The 24,621-nt window shown below is 37.1% G+C and overlaps 1 protein-coding gene across 4 annotated transcripts; it reads right to left on the bottom strand.

Moving 5' to 3' along the window:
• Window positions 1–1,006: 1,006 nt before the first annotated feature.
• Window positions 1,007–24,397, bottom strand: LOC147487738 (phosphoglucosamine mutase family protein). Of its 4 annotated transcripts, none has more exons than XR_015201389.1 (19): window positions 24,211–24,358; window positions 23,846–24,040; window positions 23,585–23,648; window positions 21,783–21,966; window positions 20,571–20,623; window positions 20,260–20,348; window positions 19,808–20,041; window positions 19,523–19,587; window positions 7,743–7,803; window positions 7,359–7,476; window positions 7,201–7,282; window positions 7,035–7,107; window positions 6,900–6,961; window positions 5,179–5,243; window positions 3,034–3,129; window positions 2,721–2,875; window positions 2,507–2,603; window positions 1,524–1,601; window positions 1,007–1,444 (listed from the first exon to the last, which is right to left on the bottom strand). XR_015201389.1 is itself a non-coding variant. In XM_086571466.1 (18 exons), the coding sequence occupies exons 1-18, from the start codon at window positions 24,215–24,217 to the stop codon at window positions 1,334–1,336; spliced, it is 1,824 nt and encodes a 607-aa protein (XP_086427592.1). In that variant the 5' UTR covers window positions 24,218–24,397; the 3' UTR covers window positions 1,007–1,333. The 4 variants fall into 4 exon arrangements, 2 of the variants coding, with proteins under 2 accessions (XP_086427592.1, XP_086427594.1); XR_015201388.1 differs by having other exon boundaries at window positions 5,179–5,256; XM_086571466.1 differs by lacking the exon at window positions 5,179–5,243 and having other exon boundaries at window positions 24,211–24,397.
• Window positions 24,398–24,621: the final 224 nt, after the last annotated feature.

Raw genomic sequence — 24,621 nt, forward strand, 5'->3', positions numbered from 1 at the left:
TAAAAAGGCGTTACAAATGATGAACTGATGCACAATCCCCCCAATGCCTCATCCAAGTGCTACTGGCCGAAGCAGTGCAGGGTTGGGCCCAAGTTTGGGATTGAAAAATGAATGAGAGTTGCATATGTGGTTTGCCAGTAGATAGTGCTCATCCTGCACTGCTCATTCATTTTTCACTCAACTACATCTCGTTCAGTGATATCCTCCAAATATGAAGAAGGTTCAGCCCCTTCCTCTGTGACTCCACCACTTGAATCCATAAGTTGGACATTCTCAATAGGTTCACCATTGTCATTTCTTAAGCAGCATGTTATTGAGTTAAAGTTGGTCGTGTTGTTAATTGTTATCGAGTCCTGCACTCCTGCTTTAAGCAAAATATGACCCCAATGTATATCCTTTCACTACCCTATCATACTTCTTGGCTCCTGTTTTCCAAAACCATAACAACACAATTTTCAGTAAAAACGGATTAGTGGAATGAGGATCAAGAGGCGGATAGATTGGTACCAGGGAAAAAAAACGAGAGAGAGAGACAAAAGGAAGGGGGAACAAAAGAATAAATTCTGATTTCTGACTGCAGTACAAACTTTCGTAAGTCCATTACAATTTGCAAGCAGTCAAGCACACTAGCACAGCCTTGGTACACAAATTATTCTTCTTTCTTTACTGACTACCGAATTTTGGAAGTTTGGCAATCCCATCACCATTTTGCTAATGAAGAATGACAGTATCACTAGCTGCAACGGCAAGTCAGCGTCCCTTATTGCCAGTTTGTCTGTCAGTTTCCGGGCAATTGCACCTTTCTCTTGGGGATTTAGTGGGCGAAGAACCACCTCACCACCTACAAAGACAAAAAGAACGCATACCTTGAAAGTTGATCAACAATATTGCAATCGCGCAAATGTTAAGAAAAAGTCATCTGACACACTGCAGCTATTATTGACATGCTACCATTATTGTGTTTGGTACAAAGTTTGCGAGTACAGAATGTAAAAACACTAGTGCGGACAGATGATTCGTTTGTTTTTCAATAAGGTGGCCATTCCTAACAAAATCTTTACCAGGAATGATATAAATACAATGAAAACTTTGATGTCATTTAAGAACCAATAGCCCATCACTTCCACTTTGATTGATACATTGATCATCTTACCTTTCAGTTTTATCGAAAAATAAGCTAATTTGGGTAAACACAATCTCAACATCAGAGAGCTAACTATAATGCTGATGATTGATCAAAAACACCAACTCAAAGTCTCCCGCTTAGAACATCAACATAGAGATTCACCACATAAGCTTCATTGAGCATACAAATAAAGAAGTGTAGCATCGTCTATGATGTCTGGACAAGCTTGTCCAGTGCAGATGTGTCCAATGCCAAAAAATCTTTAGCAGCAGCAAGCACAGCAAGTCCAAGCTTCACAGCATCCTCATTGCTTTTTGCCTGAAATGTATTTGTCTTAATGGGTTAATGGATCAATATTAAGTTAACAAAACGTAGCAGTGATGAGGATTTTGTGTACCTCAATGTTCAGGGGTAAAACTGGGTCATGAAGAGATAATCTCAGAAGGAACCACCCACCAAAACCAGAGACTCGAACCTGTTGTTGAAATCAACTTTAGAACTCTATTTTCATACCCTTAATCTTGGGTGCTCAAAAGCCTTGATGGCCAACTGTCGACAAAAACTTGTAGAACAAACTGTTCCAGAAAATGGCATAGATGCAGCTGCGATAGCTTAGAAGACTTTTTAAAAGAATTGAAAACTGAAAGGATGCTTTAACCTATTCGAATTTCAAAGATAGAAAATGGTGCAATCAGAGAGCCTCACTTGGCCAATGTGTCCAACTGGAATGACTAAAGATAACCTATAAATTAGATAAACCCTCCACAAAAATCACAAACACTTGAAGGAATGATATAGGTCTTCTTCAAGGAAAAGCGGTATGTATGATGCTCCACCTAGACTTGAGCAGTTTCCAAAGAACTGATGAGCAACTTATGAGAAAACTACCTTAAAACCATCTTTGTGCACACTTCATTTTAACTACTTGGATGCACTACCAGAGACGACCTCCTTCCTACTTATCTTACTAACGGACGCAATGGAGAAATAGCAGCAACAGAGAAGGTAACAATAAACAGATGTAATCCGTGAGCGGAGCGAACATTTTGGGAGAAGGGGGGTAAGGTGGCCCAAAATGTTACTTGGTTGGTTTCTGTCTGTCCCCATCTTCTCCTATTCATCCCTCTCCCTCTCAATCTCCTCTCAATCTCCGCTCCTCTCTCCCTCTCAATCTCCGCTCCTCTCTCTCCGCTCACGCCCCACTGCTATGCAGTTTACTAGTAATATTATGAACACCTGAGAACCTAGCCACGTGTCAAGCATACAAGGATCTTCAACTCTGAGATCTTGCAAGCACGTGGTGGAGCAAATGGTGTCTCATAAAGCCTTTAGAGTACCAGATTTACTACATGATTCTGTAGTTTAAGTTGCAGAACTTACGCCTTCATGGTTAACAGGGGCTTTCTGAAGTTTAGGTTCTGAATCTATCTTGTCCTCCAAGTGCTTCAAGATTGCCTCTCCATAGTCCCGAAAAGATCTGAAACAGCAATTCTGATTAATCAAGAACAGGGATACAGGCACAGTGCGCATACACACACAGAAACAGATACAAAAGAAAAAAAAAACAAATCAACAAATGGATAATCTAGCTTACCCTCCTTTCAAATCAGCATGATTCTGATCTATCTTGAGTCTCAGTTCAACTGCAACAGCCGGTTCATCTAGACCCTCTACCATATGAGTTAGAACTTCACTTCCACCCCCTGTTCCCATTGCTCTGGCAGAAGCAAGTTTATTTAAGAGCTTGACCTGCAATTAATGTAAGGAAGGTTATGAAAGGAATCAGTGATTGAGGTGAATATGTCCTCCAATGTCATATAGTTTCCTTGAGATCCAAAGGACCACTGATCGACAATGAAAAACAATACATCTAAAATGATAGCAGGGTAGCAAACAATCAGTACTACCATGAGGTATGCACCATCGTCGAGCCAGTGATTCTCCTTAACGGCTCCATGCCCACTGGTTTCAATAGCAAGATGTGATTCTTCACCAACAGAGTTCTGTAAGCAGTTTTAACAACTTCTGTCAGAAAAGCTCAGCAACAGGATTTGGTAGTTTAAAAGTTGCAGAATAAACGGAAAGAAAAAAACAACCTTAGAACATAAAACAGTCTAAAATGATTAATGGCGTCAAAGAAGAGACATGGACATGCATGTTCCAAAGCAGATGCCATAAACCATGTTGAAGAATATGCATATTTGAAAACTGTAAAGATGATTAGTTGATAGAGCTTTCAAAAAGGCAACTTGTATTGTTCTCTTTCCATTGTTTTGCATGAGAAGTAACGTTTAACCGTAATAACTAATAAGTATTCAGTTGTTTAACAGAAATGGAACTCTCACTTAGGCAAATTCTGATGTTCTCCTATTGGGTAGCGCATAAGAAGTGTTGAGTAGCAGCATGATTACAAAGATGTTAATGAAAGACAATAAGCTAATAAAACATATGAATTTCTTCTTTAAGCCAATCAAATATATTGATCATGGTTGAATCCAATCATAAATAATTACAATAAATAGGCTATAGTAGATTACGAATGGTATCTGGTTCCTAGCGAGTAGAGAACAGTACAAATACAAGTAAGGTAATAGGCAGCCAATTGTATGAATCTTTTCTATTGGCCCTGATTACATCCAACTTTTCATAGGCCATACAATTGCAACTCAATTAACATTCCATGGCATTCCAGACGTTGCATTCGTCAACCAGAACCATATTGTGATGGTTAAACTTCTTCTAACATGTTTTAAGCCTTTCTTTTTGAATTTTGATGCGGACTTTATTGAATTGGTATTTGTATCTTTAGCTGAATTTCCGATCTGATTTCCCACGTTGAACTAGGCATTTTGAACCCATAGCAAAAATAACCTTGTGGCAACGATAGAAAGGATGACTCGAAGGTATACTGATCAATGACCAAAAGCTAGGATTCATAGAGGACCAAACTGAAGGGGTGACAGAGCAATCAAGCACACACAAGCAGGTAGCAGGTTCGGCGAGTTTGCCATCTCGAGGAGCGAGGAGGTCTGAAATGTCTTCTTCCATGAAAATCTTAAAGCAAAATGTAATCAGAGGTGTATTTCACCAGAGTAACCGTGCCATATATACTAATGCGAAACCAGTTCTGATAATAGTAAGAATAAAGAAATTAAAAATATTAGCTTTGGTTTTCACGGGTGTCACCATGGGACGGCCATAACCAGTAAGGAAAAGAATCCTTTAAAAAGGCTTGAGGTACATTTACAATATGAGAAAGTGAAACTCAACTTAGTGATGAAAGTTGAAACGGGGGGATTAATCATAGATATGCATAGATAAGGAGTGGTCTATCCCCGCTTCTTGGGTTCGACCCAGAGTTCTTCAACTTATTACTAATTTGAATTGATTTTAAGCTGGAACTATATGGTTCCAACACAAATCCAGCAATTTATACTTTCTAGCAAAAAAAGAAATCTAGAAAACTTTACATAATTATTCTACAATTGTCTATCCGATCAAATATTGTTTACACCAGATTTCACAAAGTTAAAAGGAGAAAAAAAAAATGAAATGATGGCAAGATAGGAACCTACTGTTAACCAAAATCCTTTTACCAAAATCTGGAATTTAAATATTGACTAGGCCTAATATGCGATATCACAAACAATAGTAACAGGGTAGAAATCTAGTCTTTTCTTAAGACACTTCAACCAAATAATTGCATCTCTATACTCCAAAAAACAGATTATCTCATGGGACATATTATTCTCCAAAACATCAGCAAATGAATAAGGAGTTCCACTGAGACATGAAGTGAACCTCTATGACCCCTATCAAGATGGACACTCATACAAATATGTCAAAAATCAAAATGTACAAGAATGTAGCGCAGTCTGTGTTGCATGGGTATGCCTCTCCTTCCGCCGTGTCCCGTGTCGTGTCGTGTCGACACCGACACCGACACGACACAGATACGTGGTCAGAGTGCTTTGAGAAAAAAAAAACAGCTTTTTTCATAGTCAAATTAGGAGGGGAGTTAGAAATTGTAAGTGGAGTTTTCAGTTACATACCTTTATTTTAATAATCTGTCTTTGGTTTCTTTCTCTTCAGGTTTCCATTAATGACTTCGCAGCACCTGGTTTTGAGATCTATCCCGATGAAAAAGAAGAAGTGGTTTTGACTTTAAACAAATAACTTTCTGTTGTGCCAAAGCACATCAATTTTTGTTGTCTTAACTTATCTAATTTAAGGCTGGACCAGACTACAGTGGCCCAACTTTGGGCTAACTTTTTCTGTAGCAGGGACATCAATTTGGTGTTGTACTTAAAAAAAATAATTTTCTGTTGTGCCTAAGGATATCAATTTTTGATGTCTTAAATCATCCCATTTAAGGCTGGGTCAAACTAAAGTTGCCCAACTTTGGGCTAGTTTTTGCTGTTGCCGGACCATCAATGTGGTGTTATATTTTGAAACTCTTAACACTATGCTTTTTAAATTTCATTGTTTTTGAGGATTGAAATAAATATATTTAATAAAAAATTAAAAATAAAATATTAACCGTGTCCCCGTGTCTGATATTTTAGAGCTTGCCGTGTCCGAACTGTGTCGTACCCGTGTCCAAATCGGACACTCGTACCCGTACCCATGCAACACAAAGTGCAGTATATGCCATCTCTTCCCCATATATCTATTTCTCCACTAAATATATAATGCATTTGTGTTTTGGATTTCTTATTTTTCCATTGTTACGTTCTTCTATAGGTATCAGATACCGATATCTAGGGTGATTTTGCAATTTTTGCACAATCCCAAGAATCCATTTAAGTTGACTTGTATCTAGAATAGAGTCAACTAAATTCACCACAGACACCAACATTACCAAATGGTTTCACTTTCTCCCTCACTTTATTTATATATAATTACAATTGAAAGCCACATTAATTTGAACAATCAAATCCAGAACTGTATTCCATAAAAGTGTCTAGATTTGATTGCCCAAAGTTCAGACTACAGTAAACAATCAATTATAATTATTTTCTGAACAAAACAATACCATGAAAAGCTCTTGTGACGGTCTTTACAACGACCAAAATAAGGGTATATAGTCAATAAGATTCTAACATTTACTTGAGTGACAGTGAGACAGACAGTGTGCCAATGTCCAAGCACCCAATATGTAGGAAATGGAACACGGCTAAGTAAAAAGAGAACTATTACTATTTGTAATTACAAGGTTCAGGACTTTACTGAGCGCACCCCATACAAATAATTTACCATGCTAGTAGCACATCATATAGTTAGAACTGTTACCACAGTGTATTTGAGGTACAAAAGATAGTTAGACTGTCCGTCGTCGTTAAGGTTCAAAAGAAACCCTAACCTGAATTTGTATGCATCAGTGTGTTTGTCTGTCAGAAACAAACGTCTGACACGATACACATCGGACACGGATTTTTTTAGAATATGAAGTGCCCATTTTACATAAATGAGCTAAGCTTTCCTATTTACTTTCTAGTTTCCTTATCACTAGAACCCCCTTTGTTTGTTAGATTTTTTTTTTTTTTGTGATAGAAGGGATTCATGTAGGACTGTACGAGCAAAGGTTATTTGAAGTGTTGTTGCCTAGTGGAATCCTAGCTACCTAAGAGTACCAAACTATTATGAAATAATGAAATATACTAATTAGCTGGTGAATCCATGTCAGAATAATAACATTAACTGCAACTCTTTAACTATGAAACGAAATATCAGCTCAAACAAAGATTTTTTTGAATTTAAAATTGAATCTTACCAAGCGAATCGCCTCATCAATGACATTTTTGTAGCCTCTTTTGAACCGATGGTGTTTTCCTCCTTTGAGAATCCAAGATTTATGAGTACATAAAACCTCAGAAATAGGAAGCATTTTGATCCAAATCCAACTTACCAAGTTTCTTTTCAATGAATGTAGTCAGTCCATCAGAAGTAACACTGTCAGTGACAATAGTTGTTCCTGGATGCTACTTGCACACACAACCAAAAAAGTTGGAAGTTCATTATACGGATCACACATATAAAGCAGACACACATCCGCTAGCTCAGAGAAGGCTTACCTCCTCAAGAACAATAGCACACATTAAAGCAATCAGTCGATTGCGGTTGAACTCACGGCCAGTTGAATCCACAGCAGCAGATCTGAACGAAAACTTTAGTTCCCTTCAAAGTTTTAAATGTCCAAATTACAATACAATTTGAAGATAGAAATTGTTACCTATCAACATCTGTATCAAAGATGATGCCCAAGTCAGCCTTATTTTGAAGGACTGCTTGTGTTATGGCTTTCATTGCTGCTTTATCCTCTGGATTAGGAATATGATTGGGGAACATACCTATTGCAAAAAACGAACTTCTTTATAGATACCACATCGTCTAATCTGTGAGAAGTTTGGCTTTAGTAATTACCTAAGTTACATTGACACGGACACGTGTGTCCATATCCGACACGGATACGGAGTGTCTGACACGGCGAAATATAAAAAACTAAGGTATATCACACACAATATGTGTCCGTGTGTGTCCGATACGGACACGTGGATATGTATCCGACACAGATTATTTTTGAAATATGGTGTGTCCATGTAACATAGGTAATTACCATCTGGTTCCAAGAACTGACTACCAGCAGTAATAGCTCCTAAAGGTTCAAGCACCTTTCCCTGAAAAGTCGTAAAATTAAAATAATCAACACTAACATTGGCTTATATAGGAGTCACAACTAGCTGCCTTAAGCAATTTAGTGTATCCTTACGAGATAACATCTAATCACACATACAAGAGATACAATCAAGATCCTGCAGGTACATGTGTATGTTTTTTAGGCAAAGCTTCTTGTGCCAATGGCACTTGAGAAAAACTTAAATTTCTCATTTAAACAGTTGGGCATACGATATTAATATTACTATCATAACAAAAAATCCATGTTGCTACCTAACAATCAATGTAATAACTATCAAGTGATTCACTATCACAACGGAGAAGGAAATAAACCACAGGTCATACACAGATTAATCTTATGAAAAAAACACAGGATTTCAAAACAGGAAACAGAGTGTCTTTAAAGAAAATGTGAAAGACGGTTGGTGCTTTTGAAAGTGTCTTTTAGGGTGTTCTCTGGGTTTGCCTGTCAATAATTAGGTTGTAAACAATCAAGAAAAGGTCAAATTACGCAACAAACATAATATGAAGTGATAAAGGACCAAAGTAAAGTGATAAAGGACTCAAATATTTAACCATAGTACTAAATGTTGCGATATTGTATTTAATTTGTCAGCTTTTCCTTGGTTCACTTTGCAATCAACCTCAGAATCATCATTATGTCTACAATAAAGAGTCGACATTTTCATCAAAACCTGTAGTGAAGTTTGCGTGCACAAAATCTACTTTGCGATGCAACTTTGGACTGGAAAGTGATGTCATGTGACGTAACCAGAATTGATATGTTGCCACTATTCGGTCACATGGTTGGCATTTATCCTTAATCCGCATTTGAAATGTGTCCAAAATCAGTATTTAAATTGGAAGCAGTCCTTATAGGCCATTCTCCTCAATAAAAAAAAAAATCAAAGAGTAGCAATGAAAAGGCAGTGTTTGACTGATGAATATAATGTTACCCAAAGTAGATATGCAAAACTAATTCTCAAAGGTGAGCAAATAGGTTCGAATATAAAAATATCAAGTTTGGAACTTTTTCTAGAATTTATGAGCACTCATAAAAGCCAGTGGCTAATTATAAAAGCTTAAGTAATATTACAAATGTTGGGTACTTAAAAGTATTTCGTTGAGATGTTTAGTATAATCCTCCATGAGATGTTTGAAGCCATGCTGTACATTATAAAAGTTAGGCCTTTCCACTCACTGCCAATTGTAATTTAGATGGATGCTCCAAAGTTTAAGATGGTTGCAACGCCCCAACTCACCACATGTCAATAATGCCCCCACTTAAGGGTGGAATTCGAGCTAAACAAGCCGAGCTTTACCATGCTCAAGCTCAGCTCGCTAATTACACGAGCTTTAAATTGAGCTCGAGCTCGGCTCATATAGTTAAACGAGCCGAGCCCAAGCCGAGCTTCGAGCCCTCGGTTATTTTACACTATAAATATGTTATTTGAACTAAACGAGCCGAGCTTCATCAAGCTCATTTGTTACATGAGCTTTTATTTGAGCTCGAGCTCGGCTCATATAGTAAACGAGCGAGCTCGAGCCGAGCTTAAACGAGCCAAGCCCAAGCCGAGCTCCGAGCCCTCGGCTCAAATTCCACCCTTACCCCCACTTACGTCACCCGAAGAAGACCCAAGTTCAAAACATTCCCATACATGTGTGTGAGGAGGTCATGGAGCAAACTAACACAATAAACAACGTCTATGCATATAAATGTAATCATGAGAGTAGCTAACGAATATTAGTAATTTTACTACGTATCGCTTAACCAAATACTCAATGGTAATTCCTACATTCGGATGCTAAGTTTGGTGGATTGTTGGACCTCATCTCTCAAAATCCTAAGATACAAACACAATGTGATTACTCTAATTCTTATAGTAAAAATTATTAAGAGAGTCTCACAAGACCTTCATAAGATCGACAAACAACCTGACTTGGTGGGCTTGCGATCAAGGATGGTTGACACAAACCTAATATATAGTAGCCCCTCATGGAAGCATAAACATTGACACATAATCTGAATTTCAGTCGACACACAACCTTACCCATCACGACCTAGCAGGTTGTGTGGCAAGACCACTCCTGGAGTTCCCAAGGTGCCTCCTGAGCACTATGTTTACTCTAACTGAACTTTAACCAAAGGTATGACTTTGTTCCGAAGTTGCTTGCCCTCCCTCGCCAAAATACACATTGGTTCCTCCACGAAAGTAACATCGGGATCAAGCCTCAACTCTGACATATCTATTAACTGATCTCTATGGTCATCTCTCAAGTGTTTCCTTAACATGTAAACGTGAAAGATGTTGTGGACCACTGCCATACTTTCTGGTAGCTCCAGCCTATAAGCAACCTTTCCAACTCTGTCAAGTATCTTGAAAGGACCAACATACCTCGGTGCAAGCTAACCCTTCTTACCAAACCGCCTAACACCCTTCATAGGTGACACCTTGAGTAACACAGAATCACCTAGTAAAAATTCAAATAATTTCCTCTTCTTATCTGCATAGCTCTTTTGGCGACTTTGAGCTGCTAGTACCCTACTAAGGATCAATGCCACTTTCTCAGTGGTCTCTCTCACCATATCAGGTCCCATTAGAATGTGATCACCATGCTTTTCCCAGCACACTGGAGACCTATATGGTCTCCCTTATAAAGTCTCATAAGGCGACATGCCAATGCTCGAGTGATAACTGTTGTTATAGGCAAACTCTACATGTGGTATATGTTTAACCCAACTACCTTAGAAGTCAATAATACAAGTCTGTAGCATGTCCTAAAGAACCTGACTCACCCTCTCTGTCTGATCATCAGTCTGGGGGTGGAAAGCCGTACTCATATCTAACAATGTACCAAATGCCTTAAAAAGGCCCCTCCAAAACCGTGATGTAAATTGTGCTCCTCTGTCTGAAACAATTGAGATTGGAAAGTCATGAAGCTTCACTATCTCAGAAAGGTAGATACCAGCCAAGACATTTGTTGTATACGTAGTCTTAACTGGAAGGAAATGAGCTGATTTGGTTAACCTGTCGACTATGACCCATATTGAATTCTTACCCTGAGAGGTAGGCAATCCATCTCTAAAATACACGGAGATGTAGTCCCATTTCCATTCTGGAACATGAAGTGGCTGCAATGTCCATGCTGGTTTCCGGTGCTCAGCCTTGACCTGCTGACAAGTAACACACTTAGCAATATACTCTGCAATATCCTTCTTCATGCTCTTCCACCATAATTGTCGTTTGAGATCCTTATACATCTTGGTCTCTCCAGGCTGTATTGTACACCTAGTACGATGTGCCTCATTAAAAAATCGCAAGTCTGGGTTATTAGGAACTACTACTAACTAACCTTGAAATCTCAAACCACTATCACCACTCACGGTCCATTCAGAATTTGGCTCAATTTACGTCTCTGACCTCCTGCTCAGTAATAATAGTCACTAAAGTCGACTACACTATCAACTGGCTTAAAAAGACAAATTTCCCCTGCAACTCCAGCTGGAAATCACACTGGCTGAGAGTCTCAAACATCCGCCATAGTGCACATCTCATGTGTCTGAAACGTCCCTATCTATAGTGACATAACATGTATTGGACCTGGGCATTTGGGTGACATAAGTGAGGACAATATCGACATTTAGTGAATGGTGGGGCGTTACAAGTGGTATTGGAGTCAATGGCAGGTCTCTCCCAAGGTGGTGGGATTGTAATACCATGGGTGGGTTTAGACCCACATCTGATAGGAAGCCGTATTGGAACCTGGATATATTGGGTTGTTTCCCACTTAGTAATATGGAGGCCTTAAAAGTTAAAAACCCCACACCCATATATGGGCAGACTTTGGACCTGGGCCTTTGGGTGACGTAAATGGGGACAATATCGGCAAGTGGTGAGTGGTGGGGTGTTACAACGGTATCTGTACATGCACAATAAGTTAGCATTACACCAATAGAATAGTTTACTAAATGGATAATAGTAAAAGTAAAAAGACAATGATTATAGGTGGTTCGACATTTTGAGCCTACGTCCTCAAAGAAGAAACTACAAGGATTTATTGATAGTTGTTGTGTCGAGAGTAAAATGGAGGAGATATCTGGGTGTTACTAGTAACCGAATGGGATAACGAGTTTGTGTTGCATGGGTACGAAATGGACACCAGTTCGGGTATTCCATTAACTTTATTATTTTTTTACTAAAAACAGTATTTGATAAGGGCAGGATAAAAAAAACCAAGCGTTTAGAAGTACAGAATTTAATTCTAAAATTTTATGGTTTTTTAAAGTCATAAAGGACCTGTACTACTTGGAAAGATACCTTATAAGATATTTGGGGCTTCGATCAGTAAGCCCAATGAAACTAAAAGTAATAAAAGTAACTTAGACCATATGATCGTGATAGACCTTGTTGGACCTAAGCCCAACAAAAACAAAGTTTTAAAAAGGCCCATTAGTAAGATGGTCTGTCCAGTTCCTAATTTAGAAAACTTAAAACAGAGTTATACCGGATCACAGTTGAGTCCCATAGGATCCTAACTTTTATCTTATATTCAAAACCCTATCTACTTTGTCTTCTTTATCAACAAAAAGAGAAGAAGATATGATTTCAGGGCGAACTTTCTCTCTCTCTTGCCTCTGTAAAACAGATCTACCGACAAGATTCTGATCTTTCACCCTTCATCTCAATCTGAGTTTTTGCACTATTCAATGGTGAGTCAGAGTCATTACAGTGTTGGTGTCGAAACGACACGATTGGGGACTTGCCGGGAAATACAAGTACCCGTGTAACACAAAGATGAGTTGACGAGGGAGAGCCCAAGGTTGATCCTTTCTTCATATTTACTTATTTAGAGAGAATGGGCCACAATGGCTCATAAGATATATTACCATTTACATTGATGAGAAGGGATCTTGCAACCATTCTACAATTAATAAATCTACTCTTACATGAATTGACCAAATATATATGGGTCGACTTCTCTTTTAACTACCATAGGTATCCAATGCCAAGTTTGATTCCATGTGTTGTTTGGGTAGATATGTCACTTGTATTATCCGAATCTAACTCGACATCAGATTGATACACTGAGGGCTTCTCTAGCTACTTCATCAACTGAAGGCTTAACTATTTTCTTGCCATACCACTACTATGTCAAGACGACACATGGCAGTTTTACACGTGGTATATCTACCAAGTGATGATCAAGCCACAGATGGAACCAAACTTGGCATTGGATGCCTATGACATTTACAAAGAGAAGTTGATCCATATTTATGTGGTAACATATGACACATGGTCAATTCATGTAATCATGTAATACTTGATTAAATACTATTAACTATAATATGGTTACAAGATCCATTCATATTGATGTAAATACTAATATATGAGCCACTTATGAGCCATTATTGACCATTCTCTATAGATAGGAAGAAAGGATCAACCTTGGGCTCCCTCTCCTCAATCATCTTTTCATTGGGTTACCATTACACCCACTCATTCTCCTCCATTATACTCTCTACACTATAGTTATAAATAAAAGAAAGTTATTTCTTCTTTGTAGATGTAGGCTCAAAATGCCGAACCACATACAAATCATTGTCACTTTACAGTTACTATTTTGCATCTAAGTAGATGTAAGACAAACATGGGCAAACTGTTTTTCCCATACAAACATTTTGTGCATTTTACAATATCATACCAGGCTATTGTATCTGGCCACAAGGGCACCTTCACTCTACATTATCCAAGTATGTTCGTCCACATATTAGGCTGAAGTTGTGTTGCATAAGTACGGGTACGAGTGTCGGGTTGGGTTTGGACACCGGTACGACAATTCGGACACAGCGAGGGCTGAAAATCGAGACACAGGGGCATGACTGCTATTACAATTTTTTAAAAAGAAATTATTATAATTTTAAAACATTGAATCTTGAAAATCACACTCTTAAGGGCATAAGAGCATCATCAACATGTTGTTATATCCCATTTCTAATGTGACAGATGGAAATGATTTTGGCAATTTTGACCCCCAATGCGTTGCCAAAACACGATTTGTATTCTAACAATTGTCAAATTCCAAACCAAATTCGTGAGAAAAATAGAAATGAGCCGCACGGGACAAGTTGTCTTGTCCCACAGTGGGACGGGACAAGTTTTGCCGTTCAGAATTTTTTTATTTTTTGTAATTAAAAAATTAAAACGGCTCGATTTTGGATGTGGGGCCCAAGAAATTGGAACAGGAGTTTTGTCGTTCAGAACTTTTTCAATTTTTTTTTAATAAAAAATTAAAATAACAAATTAAAATGGTTGGATTTTTTTGGGCCCAAATGGCTGGAACGGGACAACTATTCCCATCTAAAATAGAAACCCCAAATTTTGTCCAAATACGTTGGTACTTGACACGTTTTTAGCAATTTGGATCGACGAAAAAAGTTGATGCGTCACAAAAAATTTTAGCAACGCATTGATGATGCTCTAAAGTATTTGAATTCTATAATGATGACGTTTGAAAATGTAGTCAAATATTTAGTTGTATACAAAGTACAAGTCCCATTGGGTTTTGAAAATTTGAGACAATTATTAGTTATTACTAGTTAGAAGTTGGAACACCCATTCCAAGAAAGCTCAGTCCACATTATTTGTTTCAAGATTAGCCCATTTGTTTTTTCCACCCATTTTAAGTTGTCTGACATGACATCAACAACTTAAGTAGGTTTTCTTCCTTTTATTTTGCAAAATCCTAGATCTAATTGTATAGTCGCCATAACCAAACAAGATAGAGAAAGAGAAGAATGGAGACCAAAGAAAAGAAGAAATTTGCACAAGAGAGACTCACCAATCAATATTTCTACTTCTCTCTGTTTCTCCTCTCCAAAAAAGCTTTTTTTTTCCTCTCCTACTCCGATCACAAATCTGTATAGTACTGAGTCAGTGTTGGTGTCGACACAACACGGAGGAAATTTCCGCGTACCGATGCAACACAGGACTCAAGTAACGCCACACGTGAGACACGTGTTGAAATGTTTAGTATAGCCCCACATTAGATGGTTTAAGCCTTGCAGTATAGTATAAAAGTTCTTGGACATCTCCACTCATTGCCAAATGGTTTTGAGTTGGATGCACCAAAGTTTAAGATAATTGATGTACATCTACAAATTGTTTGACCACTTAATATGTTTACTAAAGAGTGCGTAATGGTCCAAAATTTGACAAATCATTTTTTAAACTTGGAGTCAAACTCAATACGTAAATCATTGGTTAAACAAATACACGAGATGAAAGCAAATATGAAAAAATTATAAAATCTAATTAATTCTTCTAACTTGATCAGATCTTCTTTTTTTGTCCCCAATTATAAGTGTTTTTCATTTTTAAGTGAATTGGAAAAAGAAATTTGTCATTCAAATTCTTCACCGCGTCAATCTATGCTGTCAAAGGCGGGCACTTGGGTAGTTTTTCACACCAACACCTCGCCTGCTTCAAAGCAAGGCCCAAAATATCGTCGATATATCTTGTTTTTTGGGTACACCGAGATGGAAATATCCGATATATCTCAACCGAATATTGAATATGTTTTTTTCTGATATATTTCGCAATTTCCTATATATCGATATATATCGACCGATATATACGATATATCCCAATATAAATTGTTGACTTTGACCGATATATTGACAATATTTTTGATAAAATCGATGATATTTCCGATATAATAGACAATATTTCCGATATATCCAATATATTGACATACAAAACAAAATTTTGACTAGTCAACAAAAAAATGGATATCTCCAATATTTCCGATATATCTTGGTTTTTGGGTACATTGAGATATTCACCGAATTCGATATTTTGGTCCTTGCTTCAAAGTCTACCAATGACTTGCCCAACAGCAGTAGTTGTTGGCAAGGCAGTTCATAAAGAGGGAAAGGCGGTTCAAATTATAAGCAACTTAAAAAGCATAAAATCTCAACAAAAAACTTGCAAAAAAACCAAAAACCATTAAGCCCAAAAAAGAAACCCTAAAAACACCTGAGCTTCTATTCTAATCTAAACATAATATCACTATGTAATTTATAATTTGTATTACACTCCTACACTTACACTTAGTGTGTTTAAATGTTTATGAAATATATTACTTTAAGAATATATTCATAAGAGAAAACAAACTGCAAGAAATGTATTACTTGAGATGTAGACATGTAGTATATGCTACTATAAAACATAGCTTTTGTATATGTTGACTTGTCAAAGGCAACGCCCAAGGTAGGTTAAAATTGCGCTACCTCCCCACCCAACCCTACACATGTTACATCATAGGTGTAAATCTCAAAGATTTAGATACATCTCAAGCTTGTCTTCAAATTAAATTTCCCACTGGGTAATTAAGATATTGTCGGTTGGCTCGTTGCCAAGAAAGAACAGTGCAAATGAATTACATGTTGAATGAAATGAAACCGGATTTGGACAAGAATAATGCAAATTGATCGAAGAAGACAAGATGAAACAATGTGCAAAAATCCTTAACCAAATTAAAGTTGGAGGAGACGTTCCCGACGATTCTATTCTTCAAGTGAATAGCACATTGGAGTTTTTTTTTGCCAATTAATGAAGCGTTAGCCAAATATTAATGCTAACTTTAGAGGACAAGGCTCACATGATAATAAGTTATTGTGAAACGGAAGATTAAAATTTAAAATGTGCACAAACTCGTAATGAAAGAAGTAGTATATTGTGAAGTGGGTGGGTTTGGAAATGAAGACAACACTTGGGAACCCTTTGGACATTTGTAAACTTGCCCTGAGGTTAGAGGGGAAAATACTATAAGTTTGAGAAGCAAGGCGTCAAAGATAAAATTGACAAGAGATGGGGAGTCAATGGAGAATCTGCAAAACTGTAAAATATATTTTGCTGATTTTGAAAACATTGTAAAGGGCAAACGGTCAGTGGGTCTGAGAGACAAGGCATCAAAGGAAGAATTTGGAGGAGATACAGAGTCCATGGAAAATGGAAAATCTGCACATACAATTCATTGCTGATTTTCAAAATAGTGTAAAGGGCATATTTGCAAATGTTAGTCATGATCTTTTAGTAAAAATAAGACAGCACAACCCTTTACACTACAAAAGTAAAAGATGTTAGTGGTATCTTTTTTTTCTTTTTGATCGAGACTAACATCTAGAAATTTGCGTTTACACTGTTTGAAAATTAGTAACCAAGTATGCATTTAGCAGATTCTCCTTTAACTCCTTACCATCTGTAAATTTTTCCTTCGATGCTTGTGCGTCAAGCCATTTGCCCTTTACACTGTTTCCAAAATCATAACCTATTCACTATTCCTTCTGGTTTTGCAAATTCTCCATCATTTCCTTATCTCTCTAATCTCGTGTCTCTTAAACTTACAAATTGGTTTCCTTGTAAACTGTTTTAAAAATCAACGACCAATACAGCACACGTTTGCAAATTCTCGAGGGATTCCAAAGTGTTGTCATCATCCCCATAACCACCCACTTCTTAACATACTGCTTTATTCTTTTCCAAATGCCAGTTGCGCATATCACTTCTACGAGAAAAGAATCATCCTGCAACTCATCACTTCCTCTTTGCAGTAGCTCATTATCATTTGAGCCCCATCTTTGATAGCCAAAACTTGTTGAACAATTTTCAGCTAATACCTTATCAATGGGCAAACAAAACTCCCATACGCAATACAGTTTCAGAAGAGAATTTGAGGATACTGTCATTCAACTTTGATTTGCTTGAGGACTTTTGCACATCGTTTCACTTGTCTTCGACCAACTCATAATATTGCTACTTCAAAATTTCTACATCCGATTGACCATACTGCAGATATAAAATAACTCCATTTTCTTTGAAGACATCATTTTGCAGAGTCTTTCTTTCTTGGCAAACGAACAAGATCTTCAATTAAGGCATTAATACTCGGTGAGAGATTTCATATAAATTGAGATGGATCTTCAATTAAAGAATTACTTGTTCAATGCTAACCTTGGTTTTTTATTTGGGAGAACACTCATGAAGACTAATTCCAATTAGAATACTTCTTTATTTAGGGATTGGCAATAAGGACTCTTTCCAATTTAACTAATGAAGCCTTTAATAGAACAAATGATAAACCCTAACAAGACTACTTTTATCCCTAGGCGGATAGTTGTCAACTCCTGAATCGGATTGAGAATCGTTTTCCATTTATAAGAAATAGTAGATCGTAATGAGTCGTGGATCGTAATATTCCATTTTTATGTTTTATCAATATATATTATATTATATATATAATTAATACATAAATAGGACTAAATAACTTAACACAATCAATATTTAAAACTTTTTCAAATAAATTGGGCTTAGATTCTATACACAAGCTATTTTATAATAGAACAATGGACCAGTTTATAATAAGACATGGGCTAGGTTATAAATTATATGGGCCTTAATAGCTAGCCCATATTGCTGCCCAATTTCATCTCTCGTTATCAGAAACCCTATCCCACAATGAGAGAAACAAGCCGCCGAAAAAGGAAAAAAGGAAAAAGGGAAAAGAAAAGAGAAATCAGAAGAGATCGATTGAAGAATATAAAAGCAGAAGTCAGAGATCGATCCTCCACTTCTTCTGCTTTTTTTTCTCACTTTCTTCTACAGATTGGTTTATATCCCAATTTTGTTGGCAGATTTTACTGGCGCACTTTGAATCGTGGACTCACGATTACATATGATCCAACGAGTCAAATCACGCTTTTTTAGCGATTTTACACAAATCTGTGTCAGTCATGTGATTCACCTATGTGTCTCTTCGACTCGACTTGACTCGTACGATTTTAACAACACTGCCTAGGCGTGCTATTCAAGACAACTTACTCCTCACTCGTGAGTTGCTCAGAAGCTACAACAGGGATTGTCATGATGCTCTATTAAGGTGGACATCGGGAAGGCCTCTGATATAATTCACTGGGGCTATTATTTTCTTGTTAAATAAATTCATTTCCCTCAAAGAATGATTGATTAGATGTCTCTAGGAATTACTTCATCTTAAATCTATGTTCCTATTAATGGTGTTGTTGAGGGGTACCTTTAAGGGTAGAGAGCACTTAGACAAGGCGATCCGCTCTGCCCCATTTGTTTGTGTTGGTTGTGGAAATCTTACGCAGCTTGCTTCAAGAAGATATAAATGCTAAAACCTTCAAGCTCCATCCTAAATCTAAGAAGATTGAGCTCTCAAACCTACAGTTTGCTGATGATGTGTTGCTACTTTGTGAACAAATCTGTTCTCTCATTACTATAAACCTCTCACTATAAATAATTAGGCTTCAAGCCATGCTTAAGTTAAATGACGCCTTCACTTCAGCACCCTAAAGCAAATGAAGGGAAAAAAGAGTTACTAAGCTTCCCCAAATTTGCAATATAATTTTCAATTATCAGGATAACCAGAAACTAACACTCAGTTCCTGAAATTGACATAATAACTAATGTTTTCCTCCTTAAAAGAATATGGATGTTTTCAATCTTACCATGAACGACCTGAATTTCCTCAAATAAATATTGGACTTTCTAGTTTCTAGAGTCGAACAACTAAAAAAAAAAAAAAAACAAACTTAACAAAACAGTGGGTCTACGGCATATTGACTTCCATGCTCAATTACTATTGTATAACCTGTAAGCAAAAACAATATTTCATTTACAAGGATAAAGGAAAACATACAGCAAAGAATCCTCCTGCTCCATTTCCTGCATCGACAACTATATGGAACCCTTCCAATGGTTTCTCTGAAAGTTATGTCAGAAATCAGAGTAATGAAATAACTTTAGACCATTAAGGACATTTTCAAAGCATATGGTAGCAATAGCAACAATCATTAAAGTAATTAAGAAGATAGCGAAAATGATAACCACCACACATACCCCACCGTCCTCGCTTTGAGGACTGGTAGGAAGTCTTATCTTGAGATATCATTGCATGTATTCCACAGAGAGAGAGAGAGAGTACCAATACTCCCTGCAGCTTTGCGAACTGCCATTACAAGGTCATGCGTGTAGATAGACATGTAGTCCACCTTCTTTACAGCAGATGCTGGTCGTTCTGAATTCTTCCAACCTTCAATTTGAATTTTATCATATATAGTTGCAGCACGTTCTAGGATGTCCTTGATGTCAGCTTTTCCAAGTCCTCCACCATTAGTGAAAAATTTAAACCCATTTCGGTTGTAAGGAAGATGGCTCGCTGTTTGCATAAATAGTTACACAGGGATCAATTAAAAGAAAGTGAGCAAAAGCAGAAACACTCTCGAAAGTGGCTCGCAATAAAAGTTGATATTTGGAAATCACTAAACACTTACAAATAGACAATCATAAGCTAGTGATGACAAAACATTCTCAAAGTACCCGAAAGTCTGCAATTTATCGGACAATCCAGAAAAGAAAAATACTTTAAAAACATACCTGTTATCATTATAGATCCATCAACAGGGCATAAAAAATCTTCATTCTGTGTGAGTGCGCTGTTGAACATGGCTGGTGTAGAAGCTAAGCTACATAAAAAAGGAAAATCAACTGTAAGAGAGGCCCAGGTCTCCTTCATTTTATGTAACAAATTATATAAACCTCAGTAAAAAGCAAAAATAGGCTCCCCCTATATAAACCTTAATAAATAATTAATGTGCAACTATATCAGTTCTGAATCACTTGAGCAGTGCTCATTTGTGACAACCTTAAATATGACTCTTATGGAATGGTTTAAGAACATCACTCACCCATACTGAATAATATCAAGACCAACACTAACAATTCCTCGAGAAACTGCCTCCTGAAATCGAAATCACCCCCAAGTCTCAGCAACAGGAAAGCCAGAATTCTAAAGAAATTTGACTATTCTAAAGAATTCTAAAAAAATACGAGAACAAAATACAGATTTGTTGGATCATACTGCTAACGTCATTTAAGAAAGCAAAATACCATAACTCTTTCTTCTGGCCTCCTGGTCAAGCCTTGGATGGTAGGGCCTAAGGTTTTAGAGTTGAAGCCCGACTTCAAAGCTTCACCAGGGAAAGCGGGGTTTTAAAGGTCTTGGGAATGAAGTTGTAAGTATCATAAGGAAAAAATGAGCATACTAAACCAGGTTTTGGTCTTCATCTATGAATGTACCAAATCCCCTGGCTCACCTCAGTAACCCAGACCCGGAGAGAGAGTTTCAAATATGAACCCATCATTCCATTGGAAGATACTCCAATTATTAGGGAAAGGATGATGGTGATGATGATTCCGAGGAGAAAATTAAGAACTTCATCAGAAACATTCAAAATTCACAAACATATTTTTCAATTGGAGACCAGTAAACCTAAATTCCATTGACACAAATACATGTGTACATATCCGACACGGATACAAAGTGTTTGACACGGAAAAATATCAAAAAAATAAGGCATATCACATATAATATGTGCCCGTGACCTGTCCATGTAACATAGCAGTAAACCATGCAAAGCACTAAGCTCAATTATACTGATTAAGCATAACTGCACTCAAATCTGTCTACATTTTGGGAGCAAAACTTGTGAAAATTAATGAGCTACAACGCTTTACAAGTCAGGGCAGTCATAAAAGAACTGGCTGGTAGTCCTATTGTAGGGAAAGAAGGATAAACAAATATTTTAAAGTTTATCTAAAGCTTTAAAGTTGAGTGTGTGCCAAATAAAGTTGTTGTGTACCGAATATTTGGTTATTTTCCCACATTAAAGGAAATTCACAAAGCAGAATATTGGCCCTTTATTCAATGTTTTTAAATTTTCATGCATTTTAATACCCTGTGTAGCTGGTGAAGTCTTTACTGAATTATTGGAGAGGCTCCAAGGGAAAACGCAAGGATCTAATAAGTATATAGAATCAGTTCAAGATAATTGATAAACAACTCTGCCATTACAACCTTCTCAATTTAATAGTCATATTCTTGCAAGGAAATGAAATACCTGTAGTGTCTGGGAGGAAATACGGGAGTCATGGCCAATGGAAATTCTTAGACGTCTAGATGTATCAGGTTTCTTTCTGTCCAATAACCACACTGCAAAAGCAGCAGCTACTGCTTCTGTAACTAACTCGGTGAGGTTAACTGGTTCTCCTTCAACACCAGCAACAGCAACACCCCGAATATCACTGCAAGAGTGGAAGTTACACACCAGAACCAAGATATGCCTATCTTTGAAAAAAAAAAAAAGTTTCCATGAAAATTCTAGAATTTTCAATTTTGTAATATATGCTGAATGTTCAAGACTTCAGAATGCCCAATAGGAGGGACTTGTGCAAGATATAGATTTCCCAACCACTTCATGTGAAAAAGTTTTCTGAAATTTCAGTTCTTGAGGCTACCAAAATATTACATCAAATCTGCATTTTGTACTATATATACAAAAAACATTCATCAGCATACAACAAAAATGATGAGCTGGCATGTTACACCAATTGTAAGGAGTAGTGCTTATCGCCACAAATCCCACTTTAGACCAACCAGTATTTTACCATTTACTATAACAAGCTTCACCACTAATTAGTTATTACCATATCTCGTCTTTTTAATCAGACACGAAAATTTAGAAATAAAAAAAAAAAAAGAAAAAAAGCTCACCTCTATCTCTTACAACTTTAATTTCACTTTCTTTTTCATTAATATTTTACTCAATTCTAAACTCTCTTTCATCTTCCCCTTTTCTTTTAAATAGAAGAGTTAACACTAAAGCGACTCACAGAACCTAAATCTAAATTTCCCTATGTAACATGGACACACCATATTTTAAGAAAAATCCATGTCGGACACATACCCACATGTCCGGGTCAGACACGACACAAGGACATATTGTACATGATAAATCTTAATTCTTGGTAAATCGCCGTGTCGGACACTTCATATCCGTATCAGATATGGATACCCCTGTCAATGTTAATTCCCCGTCTCACATCTCAGAATTTGAAGCTAAGACCACTGATTTAGCCTCCATTAGTAGATGTTGAAAGTTTTAAACTATTTGCTTAAAATTAGAAGTAAATTCCAAATTTCTTCACTTTCTTAACTTATCTAAAGATTTTATATGTTTTAAACCCATGAGAATTTGATTATGTAAGGAAATAAATGGTACTCTTCCACCTAATACATGGCATAAGAGAAGGGGGCAAAAAATGAAGAATTAACAAATAGAGGAGATGATTTCTTCCAACAGGTTTTGGTCTTTGTTTCTTGTGTCTGCAGTGGATTTCATTTTCTCCGGTACTCATCTACTAACTAACACATCCAAAGCGGTTTTATGAAGTGGTTTCAAAGTTTCAACGTGTTAAAGCAGTATTCTTCGCAAAAAACTATTTATGGTATTCATAGCAGCTCATCTTTGTCACGAGAGGTTGATGGAATTTGCTTGTATATATACAGTTGAACACAACAAACACAATCACACACATGGGGCCACTTCAACAATGGCAGTCCATTAACATCAATCGAAAGGTTGCTACACTTACGATATCAAATAACGACGATAACAAGCAACAATTGACAATGAGATCCAAACACAGTTTGATATGTGATGAAGTCAGCAGGATACAAAAATGATCCTTGCACAAAACGTTTTCTTCAGAATAAAGGCCATAATGTTATCTGTATATACTGTAATAGTATGTTGCAATTGCACCATTCTGCAATTTAGTGATTATAATTCTTTAACAAAAGAGTATAAGACTATCAGTATATATTCCAGTAAAACTTTGACCACTAAGAAACTTAAATTACCTTCCATTTTGAAGCTTACGAAAATCAACTTTTTCCGAAGACACTGTACTGGTAGCTGAACCAGCTGCAACAAAAAACAATTTAAAATGATGCACAAAGAAAGTCAGAATGGTGCAATTGCAAGTCAGAATGTTCACGAGAAAGAAAGTCAGTTTGAAAGAAGCAAAAAGAGCAATGCAACTTAAAGATTGGTACTTATTTATAGATGCACTACTTTGAGGCAGTTGAGATCAACCTCAAAGGTGAGAGTGAAGAACAGACCGTTGCAAGAAACAGTTTTTCGGTTCCAAGAAGAGCTTTGGTATATTGGTAAAGTATGCAAACGATTGACCGAGACGGCGGTCCATGGGGAAGTGGGAAGTAAATTAGGCATGCTAGGGGCAGGACTACACTCCCTGTGATAATGAGTGGTGTCCAATGGCCTAAGAACATTTTGAAAGGTCTTCCAAGTTGTTGCTGCATGAAAATTCGGACACGTCTATTAGATCTATATGACTTAACCAATCATAAAGCTCAAAATCAAGTTATTAGGGTCTACTTGGTGTAACATCAGATTATGAACGTTATCAAAATAAAATGCTTCCTAGTATCAAGTTAAATCAAACTGATAGAAGAAATCAACATACCAGACATTATTGAAGAAGAGAGAGAGAGCGGAGAAAGCAAAGAAGTGAGTGGGTGGTATCTAGAAACTGCTGTGTTTATATATACAAGATTTTGTAGGACAGGGAAGTTGGTAGCAGTATTCCTTTTCTAGTACTTACACTCTGACTCAATAGAGCCGAAGTGACCCTCATTTGACAAAAGGGCAACTTCCAAAACCGGACCCCGATTCCTTCCTTAAGGGTCCTATTATCATTGACACCCCTACAATTGTGTTACACACTTACACAGACCCCGGCCCAACTTGGGCATGTAATTTCGTTGGACACTACCAAGAGCCAATACCGAAAACGGGACCGAGGACAAAATTGCGTTTTAATTTCGCTTCTAGTTTGGTTTCGCAAATAATTAAGGCTCCAGGATAAACCGGTTGC

The sequence above is a fragment of the Coptis chinensis genome, chromosome 7, assembly GCF_015680905.1.
Source record: "Coptis chinensis isolate HL-2020 chromosome 7, ASM1568090v1, whole genome shotgun sequence".
NCBI classification, from domain to species: Eukaryota; Viridiplantae; Streptophyta; class Magnoliopsida; order Ranunculales; family Ranunculaceae; genus Coptis; species Coptis chinensis.

Excerpts from the sequence above, each read along its gene's own strand:
- LOC147487738 (XM_086571466.1), bottom strand. Across the intron at positions 20,624-21,782 it reads TTTCCTCCCAGACACTACAG|GAGGCAGTTTCTCGAGGAAT; the intron begins GTATTTCATTTC and ends TTTCGATTTCAG. Across the intron at positions 2,604-2,720 it reads CATGCTGATTTGAAAGGAGG|ATCTTTTCGGGACTATGGAG; the intron begins GTAAGCTAGATT and ends TTGCTGTTTCAG.